The sequence below is a fragment of the Teleopsis dalmanni genome, chromosome 1 (genome assembly GCF_002237135.1).
Source record: "Teleopsis dalmanni isolate 2A chromosome 1, ASM223713v2, whole genome shotgun sequence".
Lineage (NCBI taxonomy): Eukaryota > Metazoa > Arthropoda > Insecta > Diptera > Diopsidae > Teleopsis > Teleopsis dalmanni.
The window spans coordinates 176351346-176368243 of record NC_051846.1 but is presented as its reverse complement, the minus strand read 5'-3'; the positions used below and the strand labels follow the sequence as shown (position 1 = coordinate 176368243).

Below are 16898 nucleotides of genomic sequence, written 5' to 3'. Positions count from 1 at the left end.
AAATCAATACTATATGCGACACTCTTTGAAAGACATTTTTTGTTGATGTCGTATTATGCATAATACCTAAGGTAAAATTAATTCTTATCCTCTCAGCGCTTTGAAATCAAACCAACAAGTCATCCAAACTTACGTTAAAAATTTTGTACTGTAAAATGCACTCTGGAAGATACTTTTGAATGAGATTATCTTTGTAACTTAATGGCAAACTCCGAACAATATAGTAAAATAAAAACTTGATTAAAATCTCAACCACTAGTGAGCTTTATTTTCTTTTACTTTCGGAACCATAAAATTAAACACTTAATTTTAAAACAAAAAATAATAATAGTATTAAATTAATAAAATATATTATTTTGGTTAAACAAGTATGTATATGGTGACAGCCTTAGCTATGACTGGAATGAAATAATAACTTCTCAATTGTCTTCATTTCATAAAATAAGCTAATATGAGATATATTTGATATTTGATGATATGTCTCGTCTAACCAACCAACCAACCAACCAACCCCCTTTTAAATTCAATTATTTGCTAAAAAAAATTTTTTTTTATTTATATTTAATATATAAATACTATTTATTAATTAAAAATAAAACAATAAAAAATATTTTTTTTTGTTGAATGTTGTGGAAAAATATTAATTCTTTACTATATTCTATATATACACACTGTCAACCTATCTATAACTGCACGCTTTGAAGCCTTTTCTTTCCCAATTATTGTTTATCACATCATTTTCTTTATAAATGACGTTTTTTTCCCCCTTATTATTATTTTTATTTTTTGTGTATCAGCGATATATAATTTTATTTAAATATTTTTATTAAAAATTAATTAATTATTAATTAATTTAAAAAACAATTTTTAATAAAAATACAATAATACAAAAAAAATATTTATATACAATATAATACAATTACAATATTTATATACAACAACAAAAAAGGTAATGGGCAAATTGCTCGGCAATGCCACGTTTATGGAAGTGTTCTGAACAGCAAATTTACGAAATTCATCCGAAGCTAAGCTACAAGTTACTTAACCAAGAAATTTTGAAAAGGGCAGACTTGGGAATTTGTTGGTGGTCTCACAGCAAAGAGCGTAGAGCCCTTTACCAAACCGTGCGTACGACCCGGCGCCGTGCAACGGAAGACCACTCAACAGAACTCCACAATTTTCTGCCAGAGAGTAAGAGGCAAATGTGTGACGGATGCCACTGAGCAGATCTGCAAACAAACACTAATAACGGTTCTAGAGCGATCAATGTCCAGCTACGTGCCATCACAAACAGAAGACACACACTTCCAATACATGTTGTGTTGAAACTTGTATATAAACTAAATTTTAGAAAAAATTACATATGAGAATTGTAATTGCATACAATATTCATATATTCAACACAAATACTATCAACCACCAAATCTATAAATAACTTTTAGGTAACGCGCACACCAAAAAATATTACTGTTTAATAGATGTAACACTTTTAATAGAATAAAATTTTTATAACATAACACTTTTTAGTAAAAAATATTCACAACATAACATCTTAAACTTAATAAAAAATAAATAAATTTTACAAAAAGTGATATATATATAACAATTCATTCAATATATACAAATTTTTTAATAAAATTAACTTGAAACTACTACAGCTCATACAAATACAGAGTCATCTATAATGTAATATTTAATGAAATTAAAACAAATGTATATGACTTACGTTATTTGGGTGAACAATTCTTCAGATAAAAGTTAAGAGATATTAAATGACTGAATTATTTTAGACAGGCTATTCTATCCCGGACGTTTTTTTTTTCTTAGGCCAAGGTATATCATAATGGCCACAATTTTTACAACTTGTGTGAATCGTTCTCTCTGCAATATGTTATGAGTTTCACTTGCACTTATAAGCGAGACTATAGACCATAAATAAAACCATTTATAATTTTTTTATTATTTTATATCTTTTTTCTTTGCCATTTATATAAAACTTTTGTTTTAAAAAATTTAACCTCAATATTGAAATTTTTCTGAAACTCCTTTTTAATGACTAACCAATACTATATTTAAAAAAGACTTTAAAGGGTTCTAGTTTACTGTGCAGAACCAATGACGTTGTAATAGAATACATTAATTACTTGCTATGTCTTTGTTCGGGACTACACACGAAGTGACTTCGGCGTTTTGGATTTCATTTCTTCACTGGCCTGACAGAAACAATGAAAATAGATTTATTGGATCTACTCACGCTTACAATGAAGACCAAACGGTTTAACAAGGACAATACTTACTAGGTGATAACAACGGTTAGTGCAACTACCATCTCCTGGGCAACTATAAGGCTATCACAGAAGTCAATAGATGTCTCCGAGTAAAACAATTGACCATTATATGACCACACGCGCTCTCAAGCCTTATAGGAGACTAGATTATATTTTATAGAATTACCCAATACTTATAAAGAGCAATTCAATAGATATCTTGATTGTAATTCCTCATACATATTTTTCTTATATTGCAATTTCAGTACAACTAATACTTTTAAATGCCTATTACTTTAAGATTATTATTAGAAGGGATATAGTATAACCCCCTTAGCCACCATGATATTTATTACACCGACTTTGTGAACGAAGAATGAGTCTCTCTGTCGTACTTCTTCAATTAAACGCCATGTAAATTTCTAAGTGACAATGAAGGAGTGATCAACATTTACCTTTTTTTAGTTTGTAATTTTTTGTTATAGATCGGCCTTTCTTAATGACAATGACTGTAGTATTTGTCGTGATGGTGATATAATGAATTAAAGCCTACTATTTGTTCTATTTCATCGAATTACCTTACCAACACGTGCTTCGGTTAATCACGCGCTTTCTCCATCCAACAAAGCCTTTATATTCCCCAGATGATTTCTGGTTTACGTAGGTATATTTATAAAACTAGATTATAGAGATTATACTATAATTATAGAAAATAATTAAATTAAAGTATTTTTAAACTTAACAAGTGATATAATATAAAATAAAGTATATAACATAATAAAATTCGTATTTTTATTTATGATTTTATATATGAGTTTAACTACAATGAAATCAATGTGCAATTTTCTCTTAGAAATATTTTTAAAATGTCTTTCCTTCGTTGAGATTATAACTAACAATACAAAAAATTGTTTATCAAATGGAATTAATACTAAGCTAGTCAGTTCTTTAACTGTTAAATATTAATTTGCTTAATAACTAAATGATTTTATATTCCGTTTTTTTTTCTTTAATAAATATTCACAATAAAATTCATGTTTCGCATGAAATGATATCATTATAACATCACATTAAATTCACTTTTTTAACAATTAAAATATTTTTAAAAATAAGCTGCCGCTACTACTAAGAGTAAATAATGCATAAATGCAAAATTTTCATTTAAAGAATTTACTCCTTAAATTATTGCATTTTTGATAGAAAATATTTGAACATGTATAGCTGGGCTTAGAAACCAGAAATCTCTGCGTTCCATTTTAATTTAAATATATTTATGTGTTCGACGGTATTTGCTTTCGGTTAAGTTCCAGTTCGAAACCCTGACTCTACTTCTGATTATATACTTCAATGATGTGAAATATTGCAATATTATTTACCCATAGAAGTAAATGAATATATTTTAATTGTTAACGTTTGGCACTCCTTAAAAATAATATATGAATTTAAAGTATAAATGCAAGGAATGATATAAACATTCTTAATATAATAATTAGTTTTGGTTATTTGACTAATTTCTCAAGTTGAATTAGTCAAATCCAAAATCATATAAATTCAATTACTGCACTTACAGCTCAAAAGTTGGCAACATTAAATTGCTACGGCATTTAAATCGTAATACTAAAACTGTATAACTTAATACAAAACTACAAAAACAAATAAAAATATAAAAATTAAAAATGAATTATTATAAACTACACAAAATGCGATATAATGATATAAAATATATGGAAGAACATAAAAGGAAGTCTTGTTTGTAAAACATACATACTTTAAAAGCTTATGTACATAAATAACTTAAATTATTAGTGGGATTGCGTAGATGACACTTTCACTTAGTTTAAAAAAGTTTCTTCTGCTTTTGAGCAGTTTCTGTTGTAGCAACAATTCATCTTTCTTTTTTTTTTCAACGTTCAACTTATTTAAACGTTGCTGAAATCTTTTCAAATTGCACACGACTGTAATTTCACTTAAACGAATCATTAAACATTAATCATCATTCAACAATCAATATTCAATAAAATCAGTCAACTAATCAGTAACGCCTAAATGAACTAATTGTTGCATGCAACGCTGCAAATAAGTTGGATCGGGAAACATATTGAATTGCGTTTTGTGATCAACACTATTCCAAATAACAACATCTTCACGACCAGTGGTTACAGAACGCCCAATTGAGAAAAGTAAACGCCTATCAAAGGCTATTTTAAGAAATCGTAGTACTTTACGTCCTAGAGGACAATCCGGTAAATAGCAAATGCGTGGAAAACCAACAGCAAAAAATGCGCGCCCAGGATGAGGATGTTCCTCAGTTTGCACACCAGAAACGATGCTATAAAGAAATATTTCAAGTAAATACATAAATAAATAAATATTATGATATTTATACTTACTCATAAACAATTTGTATTGTGTTCTGTCCTTCATGCCCTGGCAAACTTTTGCTCAATATTGTCCATGACATTGTTCCTATTGGTTGGTTTCCTACCTTTTCACCGTAAACTATCCCACAAACAGGGCATTCAATAAAGAGATTCTGCGAAAGAAAAGTTATTTATAATAAGTTTGTAACTAAATAATATGTATTATTTTGAAACTTCTCCTATTCGTATAAGGTAATAATAGAAAATAATTAATAATTATTAAATGATATGAAAATAATATATATGAAAATAATATATATGAAAATAATATATATGAAAATAATATTCAAATAATATTAAAACGAATAGCATAAAATAAATAAATAATAATAAAATAATAATAAAATAATAATACAATTATAATTATGATTGCAATTATATTGCAATATTAAATAATAATAGTCAAAATAATAATAAATAATAAAAAGAATAATAAAAATATAATAAAAAAAAATATTAAAAATAATAAAAAAAAATATTAAAAATAATAATAAACAAATAATTAAAAAAATTTAATACAAAGGTAAACCAAATAAAAATATAAAAGTGTAATATATAAAAATAATTTCAAAAAATATATATAATTAATAAAAAAATATATATAAAAAAAATATAAAAATATTATAAAAATATTAATAAAAATGATATTAAAAAAAATTAATTACAAAAAAATATAAAAAATATGTATAAATAATAAAAAAAATATATAAAAATAATAATAAAAAAGTATATAAAAAAATTATATAAAAAAATATATAAAAAAAATATGTAAAAAAAATATATAAAAAAATTATATATATATAATATTAAAAAAATAATACAATAATAATGATCATATGAATAAAAATGATGAATGAATAATAATGATGAATAAATAATAATGATGAATAAATAATAATAATGAATGATTAAAAAAAAAATATATAAAAATAATATAAAAATATATATAAAAATAATAATAAAAAAGTATATAAAAAAATTATATAAAAAAATATATAAAAAAAATATATAAAAAAATATGTAAAAAAAATATATAAAAAAATTATATATAAATAATATTAAAAAAATAATACAATAATAATGATCATATGAATAATAATGATGAATGAATAATTATGATGAATGAATAATAATGATGAATGAATAATAATGATGAATGAATAATAATATAATTAAAAAAAATAAAATTTTTATTATTAAGTAGGAACTGAAGTAGATCGAGAATAAGTTGGTCTATTATGCAAACCCATCAGTTATTTTAACCGATCGATCGGATTTAAACGAGTCGGAAGATCTTTGAAGTTATTACCAAATTCGCATCTAACTATGATTAATTTTTTATCCGAAGTTCTTCTTCTGAACAAATTCTTAAATTTACTAAAAAGACAGATATTATCAGGAATCTTTTAAATAAAACAGATAATGTCTTAGATCCCTATATTAAATATCAGAAAGCAAAAAAAACAGAACCTAGAACAGAAATAGATAAATGTCATTTCCCACTTTCCTTTTGGCGCAGAGCTTTCACAGAATTATATGATATATAAACATAATATACTATAACATGCAACGCAGCACAATACATAATATAATGGAGTGCATAATTTAATATAATAAAATATCTCTCCTACCTTGTTTAATTCATTTTGTTGTGCAATAATCATGCCATTAAGACACTGTAAGTGCATTAAATGTTGACAACGGCTTAACGCTATAGCAGGATTTTGCGCATTATGGACAAGTTCTTCCATACACATGGGGCATGGCTGCGCATTTGGCCACATTGGTGGTTCGACAACCTTAACAAAACGTGATATCATATCACTCGCAGGATCAATACCAACTATCGAGCCTGGAACTGGTTGTTGTGTATGATTTCGTTTCGAGGAATTACTACGAGAACTATGATGCGGTGGTAAAGGTGGCGGTGCCGGTGCACGATCACTAAGAGATGTTGGTGGTAATGATGGTACAAACACTTCATCACTACCAAGCGAACAATCGAGTAGATCATTTACTGATATGGCAAAGTTTCGACTTCGTAAACTCTCTTTACTTTCATGGCTGAGATAGGTGGAAACGGTATCAACACTAGGACGTCGATTTGATTTCATACTGTTACTATCAGTATCGGAAGCTCGTGTACGTGAACGTGATCGATGAGAACCTAAACGGCTACTACGTAAAGATTGCAGTGAACCCTCGGAGCAACGACTGTGATGGCTGCTCATTGAAGAGGTAAGCATGGATTTTGTGTGAGAAAATGGTTGTAAGTGATTTGCAATAGTATTGCGATTTACTGTTGAGGATGAAGATGGAGCTGCATTAGAGTGCTTAGTACTGCTGCCGAATATGTTGAGATTATTAAAAATTTGTCTGAGATTAGTAGCGGTTATTTCACCAGATTTTTTTTGCGTTTTACGCTGTGATTGCAACTGTTGTGCTGAAGATGAAGTACTTGGTAACAAGTGATGTTGACGATTGTCGTGTGGTGCGTTTAAAGGAATTCGTTGTAATTGTTTGCAGTCATGTGATTTGTTAGGTAATTTGGGCAGTGTATTGTTGCGTTTTTGATTATATTCGCTATAATTATTTGCTGAAATTAAAATTTTATGTTTAAAAAAAAATATGTTACATTTTGCTTAGAACAATAAATCAAAACAAAAAAATATTTACCATTCATTTGTTGTGCTTGTTGTGGTGTTAATTTAACCAAAGGATAAGGAGCTTGTTGTGTACGACGTATGCTGCGCATAGCACCATCAGGTTGACGTGTTTGAGTTAAATTACAAAAATTTATTATATAAGGCAGTCCATTATTTGTGTGGCACAAATTTAAAGTTTGTTCACCCTACAATTTTGAAATACACATTTTAATTTATATGATATATTTGACTTCGCTTATAGTTACCTTCGCCCAGGCATCCTCTATTATGCATTGTACATGCATATTATATGTATGCCAGTCATTACCATTCGCCCCTGCCCACTCCCATTTAGTACCTTTGCCTGCCGGTGAGCTTGGAGAATAATACATGCGCCTTACACCTATAGTTGAATTGCCAGAATTTTCTTCCGACTCTTGTGTCATAGTGCGTACATTAACATAGTATTGTTCCAGTGACGGATCAGCATCACTCAACAGCACTCGTGTTAATTTTTTTACATGCGCACGCTCCAAGTGCTGAGATACTGCAGGACTATAGGGCAGCCATTTACCACCACGAGATTCATACTCCCATACTACCACTGCATGCGTGGTCGGTGGATTACATATACCATTTAGATTGGCGTTAGTTCCATTGTGGCTTGCCATCGCGACCTATGCGTACCCGTTCTCAACACACTGCACTTGCGCAGTTCAATATTTTACGTTTTCACTCTTTCATTTTATTAAATAATTATTAATTTATTATTTGAAACTGGAATACCAATAAACACGATGCAATTTACTTCCACTTGTTAATTGATAATATGCAACGAATATCCAACACAAAATAAACAAAAAAAATAAAAATGGTGGAACGGTGGTGGTTGTTAATTTTTATTGGACCAGATATTTTACACCATTATTTTCGTTATACCCTATAGCGTTCTATTTATAAATATTTTGGATTATTTTTTTTTACAATTTGGAATTTACAGAGATCAAAATAAACAGAATTTTCACAAGCAAACTAACAGTTAACAAGCCACAAATCCAAATTACACTTGTCTTCTCACACTGTAATCGAAAAGCAACGTAAAGAGGAACGTCAAGTGCGATCATGAATTTTAGGATTGCCACTCAATATCGTTGCAAACGCCAAAGAAAATGCAATATATATTGTTAAATAAATTTTATATATAATAAGCGCTAAACTATTATTTTGTAGAAACGTTAATTTATTTAATTATTTACTAAATTATAAAAGAATTTAATAATATAAAAGAATATTAGATCGTTCGAAAATCAATATAAAAATTTTGTACTTTAGGCTGTGTGCGAGTTTGAGTACATTGATGATAAATTCAGGGAAATAGTAAATTATGTCGGTATGGCAGCGAATGTTGGTATTTACCAGAATTTCGAGTAGGGTGAATTAGTTAAAAAATAGGTAAATTATGTGTTGCCATTGTGAAAATTTTATAAAATGTTTTATAAATAACTTTGAAAACTTTTAACCAAAAACAATAAATAAGTACAATAAATAAATATATATTAACACAAGTGCAGTGGAAAAAATTCAATTTACTTTATCTCAATTTATGGTTATTATTTATGGCCTTATGGTTATTTTTTAATGCAATTTTACAATTCATGTTTAAAAAAGCAACTTTAGAATAGACCCGGTCAAAAAATATATAAGGGACAGAGCTCTGAAGCTATATGCGAAAACCGACAGGCCGCCCTACTTAGCCTGTCTAATCTCAAGTAATCATAGAGTACAGCCATCATAGAGTAAAAGTGTTCAGATGCAGTAACTCGTAAAAGGATCAACATAGGACTATTTTGTACTAATTTTTAAAAGTAGCATCATAAAATTTTATTTTAATTTTTCATATTATTATTATAGCTAACATACTAAATATTTTATATACGTTTATAACAATATATATATATATATAAATTAAATTTAAATTTGTCCGTAACTTCAATTTTTTTTTCATAAAAAACTTTATTCACGCAATTACATTTTTTAATCATTTTACGGATTTTGACATTAGTAAGGTGCTTAATGTTTTACATCTGCATATTATGGTTATATTAAAAAAGTATACAGGTCATTAAACTATAATTATTATAATTATAATATAATTAAATTATATTAAAATTTATTTTAATATTTTATATTATTATTAATTTATATAAACAATTTCAATTAAAAAATAAACATTTAACATACTTGTCACCTAAAATAGCAGCAGATGTCGCTTTGCGCATGTTGACATTTGCATGACATACTTTTCATTTCCGTTTGCTCAACTCCTTTACCTTTTTGACAGGCAGACATTAAAGCAGCTCTTTTTTCGGGCCGCATAAATATCTGCTTTTATTTACTACATCTCCAAATAAAAACTTATTAAAATGGTTGTTAAGAAGGTAAAGTTAATATCAAAGTGCAAGTTTAAATTTATGTGAAATATATACGTGCAAAAACACAACAAACTTTTTTGTGTTTAACCGTGAAATCGTCGCATATTTTGATTTTGTTTATAAGTGAATTTCGACAAAAAGTAATTAATTTGTAAATCTTTACTATTTTTAGCCCAGGCCAAAGAAGAAGCCAGTAACCAAGAAGGTTGCCCCTGCACCATTGGCAGTTAAGAAGCCAGTGGTAAAGAAAGTTGTAAATCAACTTTTCGAAAAGAGGCCCAAAAATTTTGGCATCGGTAAGAAATGAACTTGCAATTCATATCACAAAAATTAAAAACTATTTTAATTGCATTTTAGGTCAAAATGTGCAACCTAAACGTGATTTGTCCCGCTTTGTTAGATGGCCAAAATACATTCGCATTCAACGTCAAAAGGCTGTTTTGCAGAAACGCTTGAAGGTGCCACCACCAATTCATCAATTCACTCAAACACTTGACAAAACCACAGCTGTCAAGATGTTCAAGCTGTTAGAAAAGTATCGTCCAGAATCAGCACTTGCTAAGAAACAACGTTTGAAGAAAATTGCTGAAGCCAAATCTAAGGGCAAGGATGTGCAACCCAAGAAGAAGCCATCATTTGTACGCTCTGGCACCAACACAGTAACCAAATTGGTTGAACAAAAGAAAGCGCAATTAGTTGTCATTGCTCATGATGTCGATCCATTAGAGGTTAGTATATTATAGTAATATTGTTTCGGAACATATCAGTAAATGGTGCTTTTACTATGATGTCGAATTTCTTCAACTGAAATTACTGCAGTAATACTTAACAGTAATACTTTCTTGTGGCAACTTGACGTACTGATACATAACTAATTAAATCTACAAATATTTACATTGTATAAGTTAATAATATTGTTTTTTTTTTTATCTTTTAGTTGGTACTTTTCTTGCCTGCTCTCTGCCGTAAAATGGGAGTTCCATACTGCATCGTTAAGGGCAAAGCACGTTTGGGTCTTTTGGTACGTCGTAAGACTTGCACGACCTTAGCTTTAACCAATGTTGAGGCTAATGACAAGGCTAACTTCAGCAAAATCTTAGAAGTCATCAAGACCAACTATAACGATCGTCATGATGAAATCCGTAAACACTGGGGTGGTGGTCTCTTGGGCTCAAAGAGTTTGGCACGTATCGCTAAGTTGGAACGCGCGAAAGCACGTGAATTGGCACAGAAACAAGGCTAAGCTTAAGTTAAGCTTTACGTTTTGTTTTTATATTTTAACAATAGAAGTGGATTATAAATGAAAAATATCAAATAAAATTGATAATCTTAAATAAAAATCCTAAACAATATTTTTAAATGATTAATTTTGTGTTAAACAGTGATTGAGTGAGGAGTTTTAATACACTTGAAAAAATGTTGTGTAGTTCATGATATTTATTTGTTTAATGTTTGTGCTAGGAAGTGATCTATTATTTGTTCAACTTTAGACTTTTAAATAATTAATATATACAAAACTGAACAAAGCATAACTATTAAAAATGTAGAAATTAAATTTAATTTTTGTGAAGTTATTGGATGTAAATTGCTCTACTTGCATCGGCACTAAAACTTGTACATTAAATGGATGTTTACATTAGCAAACGATTTTTAACAAATTATTAAACTCCTGGCTAAATTTGAATTGACTCTTGAAATTTGTTTAATTCTAAAAAACTAATGAATCTTATAAATAAGAAGAGACAAGGTTTGACTACTTTTCTTCTAAATAAAAAATATGCTCTCTGGTTCAAGAAACGAGTTCAGTGCTTTAAACTTTTATCCGAAAGAAGAAATACGCTTCTGGTTTTCTGGTATTTTATTTTTCTGGTAATTTAATTTAATTGCCTATAATATGATCAAAGAATCTATAGTACAAAGAAGTGCCACGCTCATACAAACGAAATACCCACTTTATTTTGCTGGTGGATTTATAATAAATCCACCCAACCTCATGCAACAATGTTCGATCGACTCACAACTGGTATGATGTTCAGTTCAAACTCATTGCAACCCACAATTGTTTTTATATGCCTGTTTCTTTTGTTTCTTGTTTTTATTTGTCTATTTAATTCATATACATGGATTAGTAACGAAGTGAATGGTATAGAAATCCCTCAAATAATTTTTCGATATACTTTGTTGCTTTATCTTATTGTAGAGTAATAGAATTTACTATTTTTTTTATTGCAACAAATGATGCACTACAAAAACTATTATGTATGTACAAATGGGATATTGGAGACATTAAGTCTGCAGTATATTAATATGTATGTTTTTATTGCACATTTGTGCATATACATATATTTTACCTCAAAAGGAACTACTTCTTAATAGTTTGAATATTTGGTGACTTTTTGTAATTATTTTAAAAAATATTTTTAAGATTCATATAAAAGTGTTTAAAAAGTATTTTAAAGAAAATAAAAATATTAGAAAAGTAAGAAAAATTATATTGAAAAAATGTATAGAAGTCACTAAAACCACTAATAATGCTTCCTGGTTTCCTGGTGTTTTTACACTACAATTCATAACAATATCAAACAGGTAATTTTGTTTCATATGCTATTAAATTCAAAAACTTATCAAATGTACACAATTTTGACTTCGTCACTGAAATGTTGTTTGATCGTTTGAACATTATACAGCGAACAAACATACAAACATGCGGATACAGAGGGTTGCATGTATGATTGAATACGTATGCAGTCGGGCTTTTGTCAGCCTCCTTGACTCACGTATAGGTTTGAACTGAACATCATACCAGTTGTGACTCGATCGAACGTTGTTGCATGAGGTTGGGTGGATTTATTATAAATCCACCAGCAAAATAAAGTGGGTATTTCGTTTGTATGAGCGTGGCACTTCTTTGTACTATAGATTCTTTGATATGACTTTATTCAGTTTTTATTAGATGGAATTTGATTGAATAAAATTAAAATATTCTGTATTGCCAACATATTCCATTTCATACCATATCAATGCGATATATATATATATATGTAATATGTTTAGGTCAAAATGCAAATGCTTTGCGAGCATCAAATATAAAATAAAATTCCTTTATTTTCCGCGAATTTGTCACAGTGATATACGCTGTGAACTAGGCAAAAGCACAACTGAAACTTTAAAATCAATGCGTCCATAATTGAAACAGCGAATTATAGAAAGAAGAAGGGGATTCGTTTACCTATTCTGTGGGTGTTTTCTTTCTAAAGTAACTAAATGGTTTGATAGTAGACATTCCTTAAGTAAATGGTTTCTCTCCCTAAATAAACCAAAAATTGAATGGTAGACATTCCTTAGGAGTTCTTAGCAATGATATCTTGATGGATTTCTTAAAGAAAAATAGTAGGACTCAAGAAACATACTTTAAATAAATATAAATAGTATTAATAGCATTTTTCACTATTTAAGAAATGTACCTTTTACTTTCTGAATTAATTCCAGATTCTATTCCATAAAGCCTGAGTCTTTTTATTTTCTTTTGAAATAGGTTAGGATTAGAATTGTTAAAACCAAAATAGATATCAAATAATTCAACAAGTCGCTTAAAATCAATTTACCATTCAAACCATATTTATCCACAATCGGCCAACCGACCTAAGTGCAACACTAGGATCACTATATGCAATCTGAAATAAATATATTATCTGTATTCTAAATACATTCTACTGCCGTTAGCAGGTTAGCAAAACTTAATAAGAATAATAATAAAATAATTAATTGCAATTAAATTAAGTTGGAAATAAATGAACTCAAACGATCTGTTTATTATATTTTTATATACATTTAGTACTGACTTTACAAACGCAATTTAAATCTCAAAACTGACTTAAGTTTGAATTAAGTCAGTAAAATTGATGCTTAAGTATGTATTAAGTAAGCAAAGTTCATGACTTAAGCTTAACTTGCGTCATGATGCGTGACGTGATTTACGACTTCGAAATCGGTCCTTAATATTGATTAATTATTTTGAGTTGAGAATTAATCAACTTAAAGCCATGCTCAAGAACGTTAAAACGTTCATCTGAGAACATTTATATTATTATTATTTCAATACTCTATTAGGAGTATGGAGTATACTTCTACTTCTCGTTGTTTATGTTTATTTGGTGCGTTATTCTAGATCTCACATGAGAACGTTTACTCTTTTATATAGACATTTGTGTATGTTTCATTTAAGGTATATATAAATTTCGACGTTATACTGTAATGTCATATAAAGTTTCATATATCACTAGTTGACAGGATTTAAACGATTTGTTATAGTTTTCATATGTTTATTTTACACATATAAAGGCAAAATTGTAGGTTAAATTTGATTACTGTGGCAGCCAGTCCAATTGAACAACTTACATAGACTTTATGGGCCATTTTGATACTATATATAGACACATTTTCTCCCTTTACTTTGTATTGATAAAATATACATAGTTAGGTTTGGTTAGCTCGCTGTACCGGCCTTGTGCCTAAGATAAAATATAGTTAGTAGTTAATAGATAACAATGCTATTTCATTTATATATCAATACTTATTTAATGTTATTAATATTTAACAAAAAAGATTATGTGAACACAACACATTATTAATGTTTTTATTTTAAACAATTGTTTTATATGTAAAATTTGCCTTATCGATGTTTTTTTCTGAGAATATCTTCCTCAGAGCACATTATTATAACAAAAGGTTAATATTATTGGATTCGTTGAAATAGATGCTTATCTGAATGTTTTAATAAAGAACGGCTAACTTATTAATAATGAGTAAGACTTAAAAAGTTTTTATTAAAAATTTTTATATATATAAAAAAAAAATTAAATGGCTAGAAACTTACGGCGATGATTGTTATAGTTGTCTAACTGTCGCAAGACATATATATCAGATTTTATTTATCCGCTTATTCAAACATGGTGTTGATTTTTATTTATAATTTCTAAAAATATTGAAATATTTTAATAATCTAACATCATAATAATTTCTAATTTATGGTCTGATTTATAAAAAACTTTTAGTTTGATTTTTTTAAATGTGTTTTAGTTAAATTCAATTTTAATCTTATTAAGTGGTTTCAATATACCCTATTCATAAATGTTTCGTAAACCTCTCATAACTATAAAGTAATATATTTGATATTCTTAATATTTTAATTATTAATATTTCACTGTAGTTCAAATGTTTGAAAGCGCCATCTCTTGATTAAAAATTAAAACGTATACAAAATTTTCTACAGCAATGCAACACTGCATAAGTATTTGCAATGCAAGTCTTAACCAGTTATCGATTAATTGATCTAAAATGTGCCTTCATTAGTTTTTGATTCTGTCTTGAGTAAAAAAGTTGTGTTTTTGTTGCAGGTTCCTAAAATAAATACTGAAAATATTTGTTAATTAGCACAACAAATAAAATAATAATAGTGTGTGTTATATATGTGATAATGTTCTATAACTGAGCTAAAGTGCTAATGGTCTAAAAAGTTTGAATAAATTTTACAGCGGTGCTTGAATTAGGAAGTAGAAGAAAAAAAGTAAAATCGGTCGTGGGCAGTGCATCAATTCGTTCGATATTTGCCTAGGTGGCGTTTTGGTTGCAATTTTACTTGCATCGCGGGGGGGAATAGTTATGAAAGGTGGCAAGGGTATTGAATGTAAACTAGACAAGTAATAAAAAGGGTGCAACACACTGCACCCATAAAGAGCATCCGTTGTAGCATCATTGCGTTTGTGTAGGAGGGGAGTGAAATTTACAAATATAATATACAAAACAAGAAGCAAATCAGTGGAAAGCAGTGGCCTTGTAACAAGAGCTCTTTTACGTTACATATTTACATATGGATACATACCTTTTATGTAGCACATAATGTTGCACTCAAGGAAATGTGAAATACAATAAATGGACTTGAAAATATATTTTAGTACCAGTAAATTATATAAATCACATATATCATATATATTTACATATATATATAAATACATTTTCAATGTATCTGACTGGAATTAAAATTAACTTAGTGCAAACAAATAGAAATTAAAATAAAAAATATAAAAAAATTAAAATATATAGAAAATGAGTGTGTTTAATGATTTTCAACGTTTATGGATGCAAAGATTTCCACAAAGCTCCTTATCGGATGCTTGGGAGCAAGATGTACGTGCCAGTCTTGAGAGGCACAAACAAAAAATTTCCGAACTTACAAAAGAGTTAGAACAGGAAACTCTTTATGTTGAATACTTGGAACGCTTATTATCCGATGTGGAGAAGTTTAGAGAGTCTGGAGGTGATCCTACATCATTGTTTGAAGCAGCGACTACAACAGCAACATCGCCGCAGCAGTTGCCAAGCGAAGAAGATTCGAGTAGCGAACAATCCGGAGATGCTTTAGCCAATAATGTAAGTGATGAAAATTTCTATGCATGCCCACTCTGTTTACGGTTGAGCTAAATATGAAATATTATATCATTTAGTAGAAATAGTTTTATACAATTTATTTTAATTGAATATAATAATTGTAAATTAGTTTGAACTGTTGAGTTGGACTATGTCGTCTATTCCGTTGAATGTTGTTGGAAAATATGTAGACTAAAATTCATAAAAAATGTTTCCAGTTTTTGCTTTCAAATGTTAAAGGAATTCATTGTTATGATCTAATGGCTTTAAAATTCAATTTCAAAAACATTTTTTCTATCAATTTATATAAATAAAATCTCTTAGAAAGTTAACAGTTACACATAATAATAAACAGAACTCGATAGTTTTGTATTTAAGTATGTTTAAATATGTTGTATAGTAAATAGTTGCCAAAAGAAAGCAAAAAAATAGGGAGGAAGCTTGAATCTAGGCACTTTGAGGTTAGGGGCAAGAAAGTTTCCTCTTATAAACCCTTAATTCTGCAAGTTTTTTAAATAGGACTGTGTAGTGTTTTTCGAATTGAATTCCAAACAGTTCCAATGAGAAGGGAACTGTGAAGGATGAAACGACAAGTATTACAAAAATAATGATGTCTTGATATGCCCGGAAATCAAGCATATATAATGTTTATAACATTTAACCAATGGTATAGGATAGAAAATGTAAGAGAGTGGAAAGTGATATGTG

At 28.5% G+C, this 16898-nt stretch overlaps 2 protein-coding genes across 2 annotated transcripts; one reads left to right on the top strand and one right to left on the bottom strand.

The window, feature by feature from the left end:
* Window positions 1-3690: 3690 nt before the first annotated feature.
* Window positions 3691-8323, bottom strand: LOC119670365 (protein deltex-like). Its single transcript, XM_038080604.1, has 5 exons — window positions 7599-8323; window positions 7364-7538; window positions 6319-7283; window positions 4658-4800; window positions 3691-4596 (listed from the first exon to the last, which is right to left on the bottom strand). Exons 1-5 carry the CDS (start codon window positions 8001-8003, stop codon window positions 4296-4298), a joined length of 1989 nt encoding a protein of 662 aa, XP_037936532.1. The 5' UTR covers window positions 8004-8323; the 3' UTR covers window positions 3691-4295.
* A 1322-nt stretch (window positions 8324-9645) lies between these two features.
* Window positions 9646-11054, top strand: LOC119670364 (60S ribosomal protein L7a). The gene is made up of 4 exons (XM_038080602.1): window positions 9646-9770; window positions 9937-10060; window positions 10122-10492; window positions 10702-11054. Exons 1-4 carry the CDS (start codon window positions 9756-9758, stop codon window positions 11005-11007), a joined length of 816 nt encoding a protein of 271 aa, XP_037936530.1. The 5' UTR covers window positions 9646-9755; the 3' UTR covers window positions 11008-11054.
* Window positions 11055-16898: the final 5844 nt, after the last annotated feature.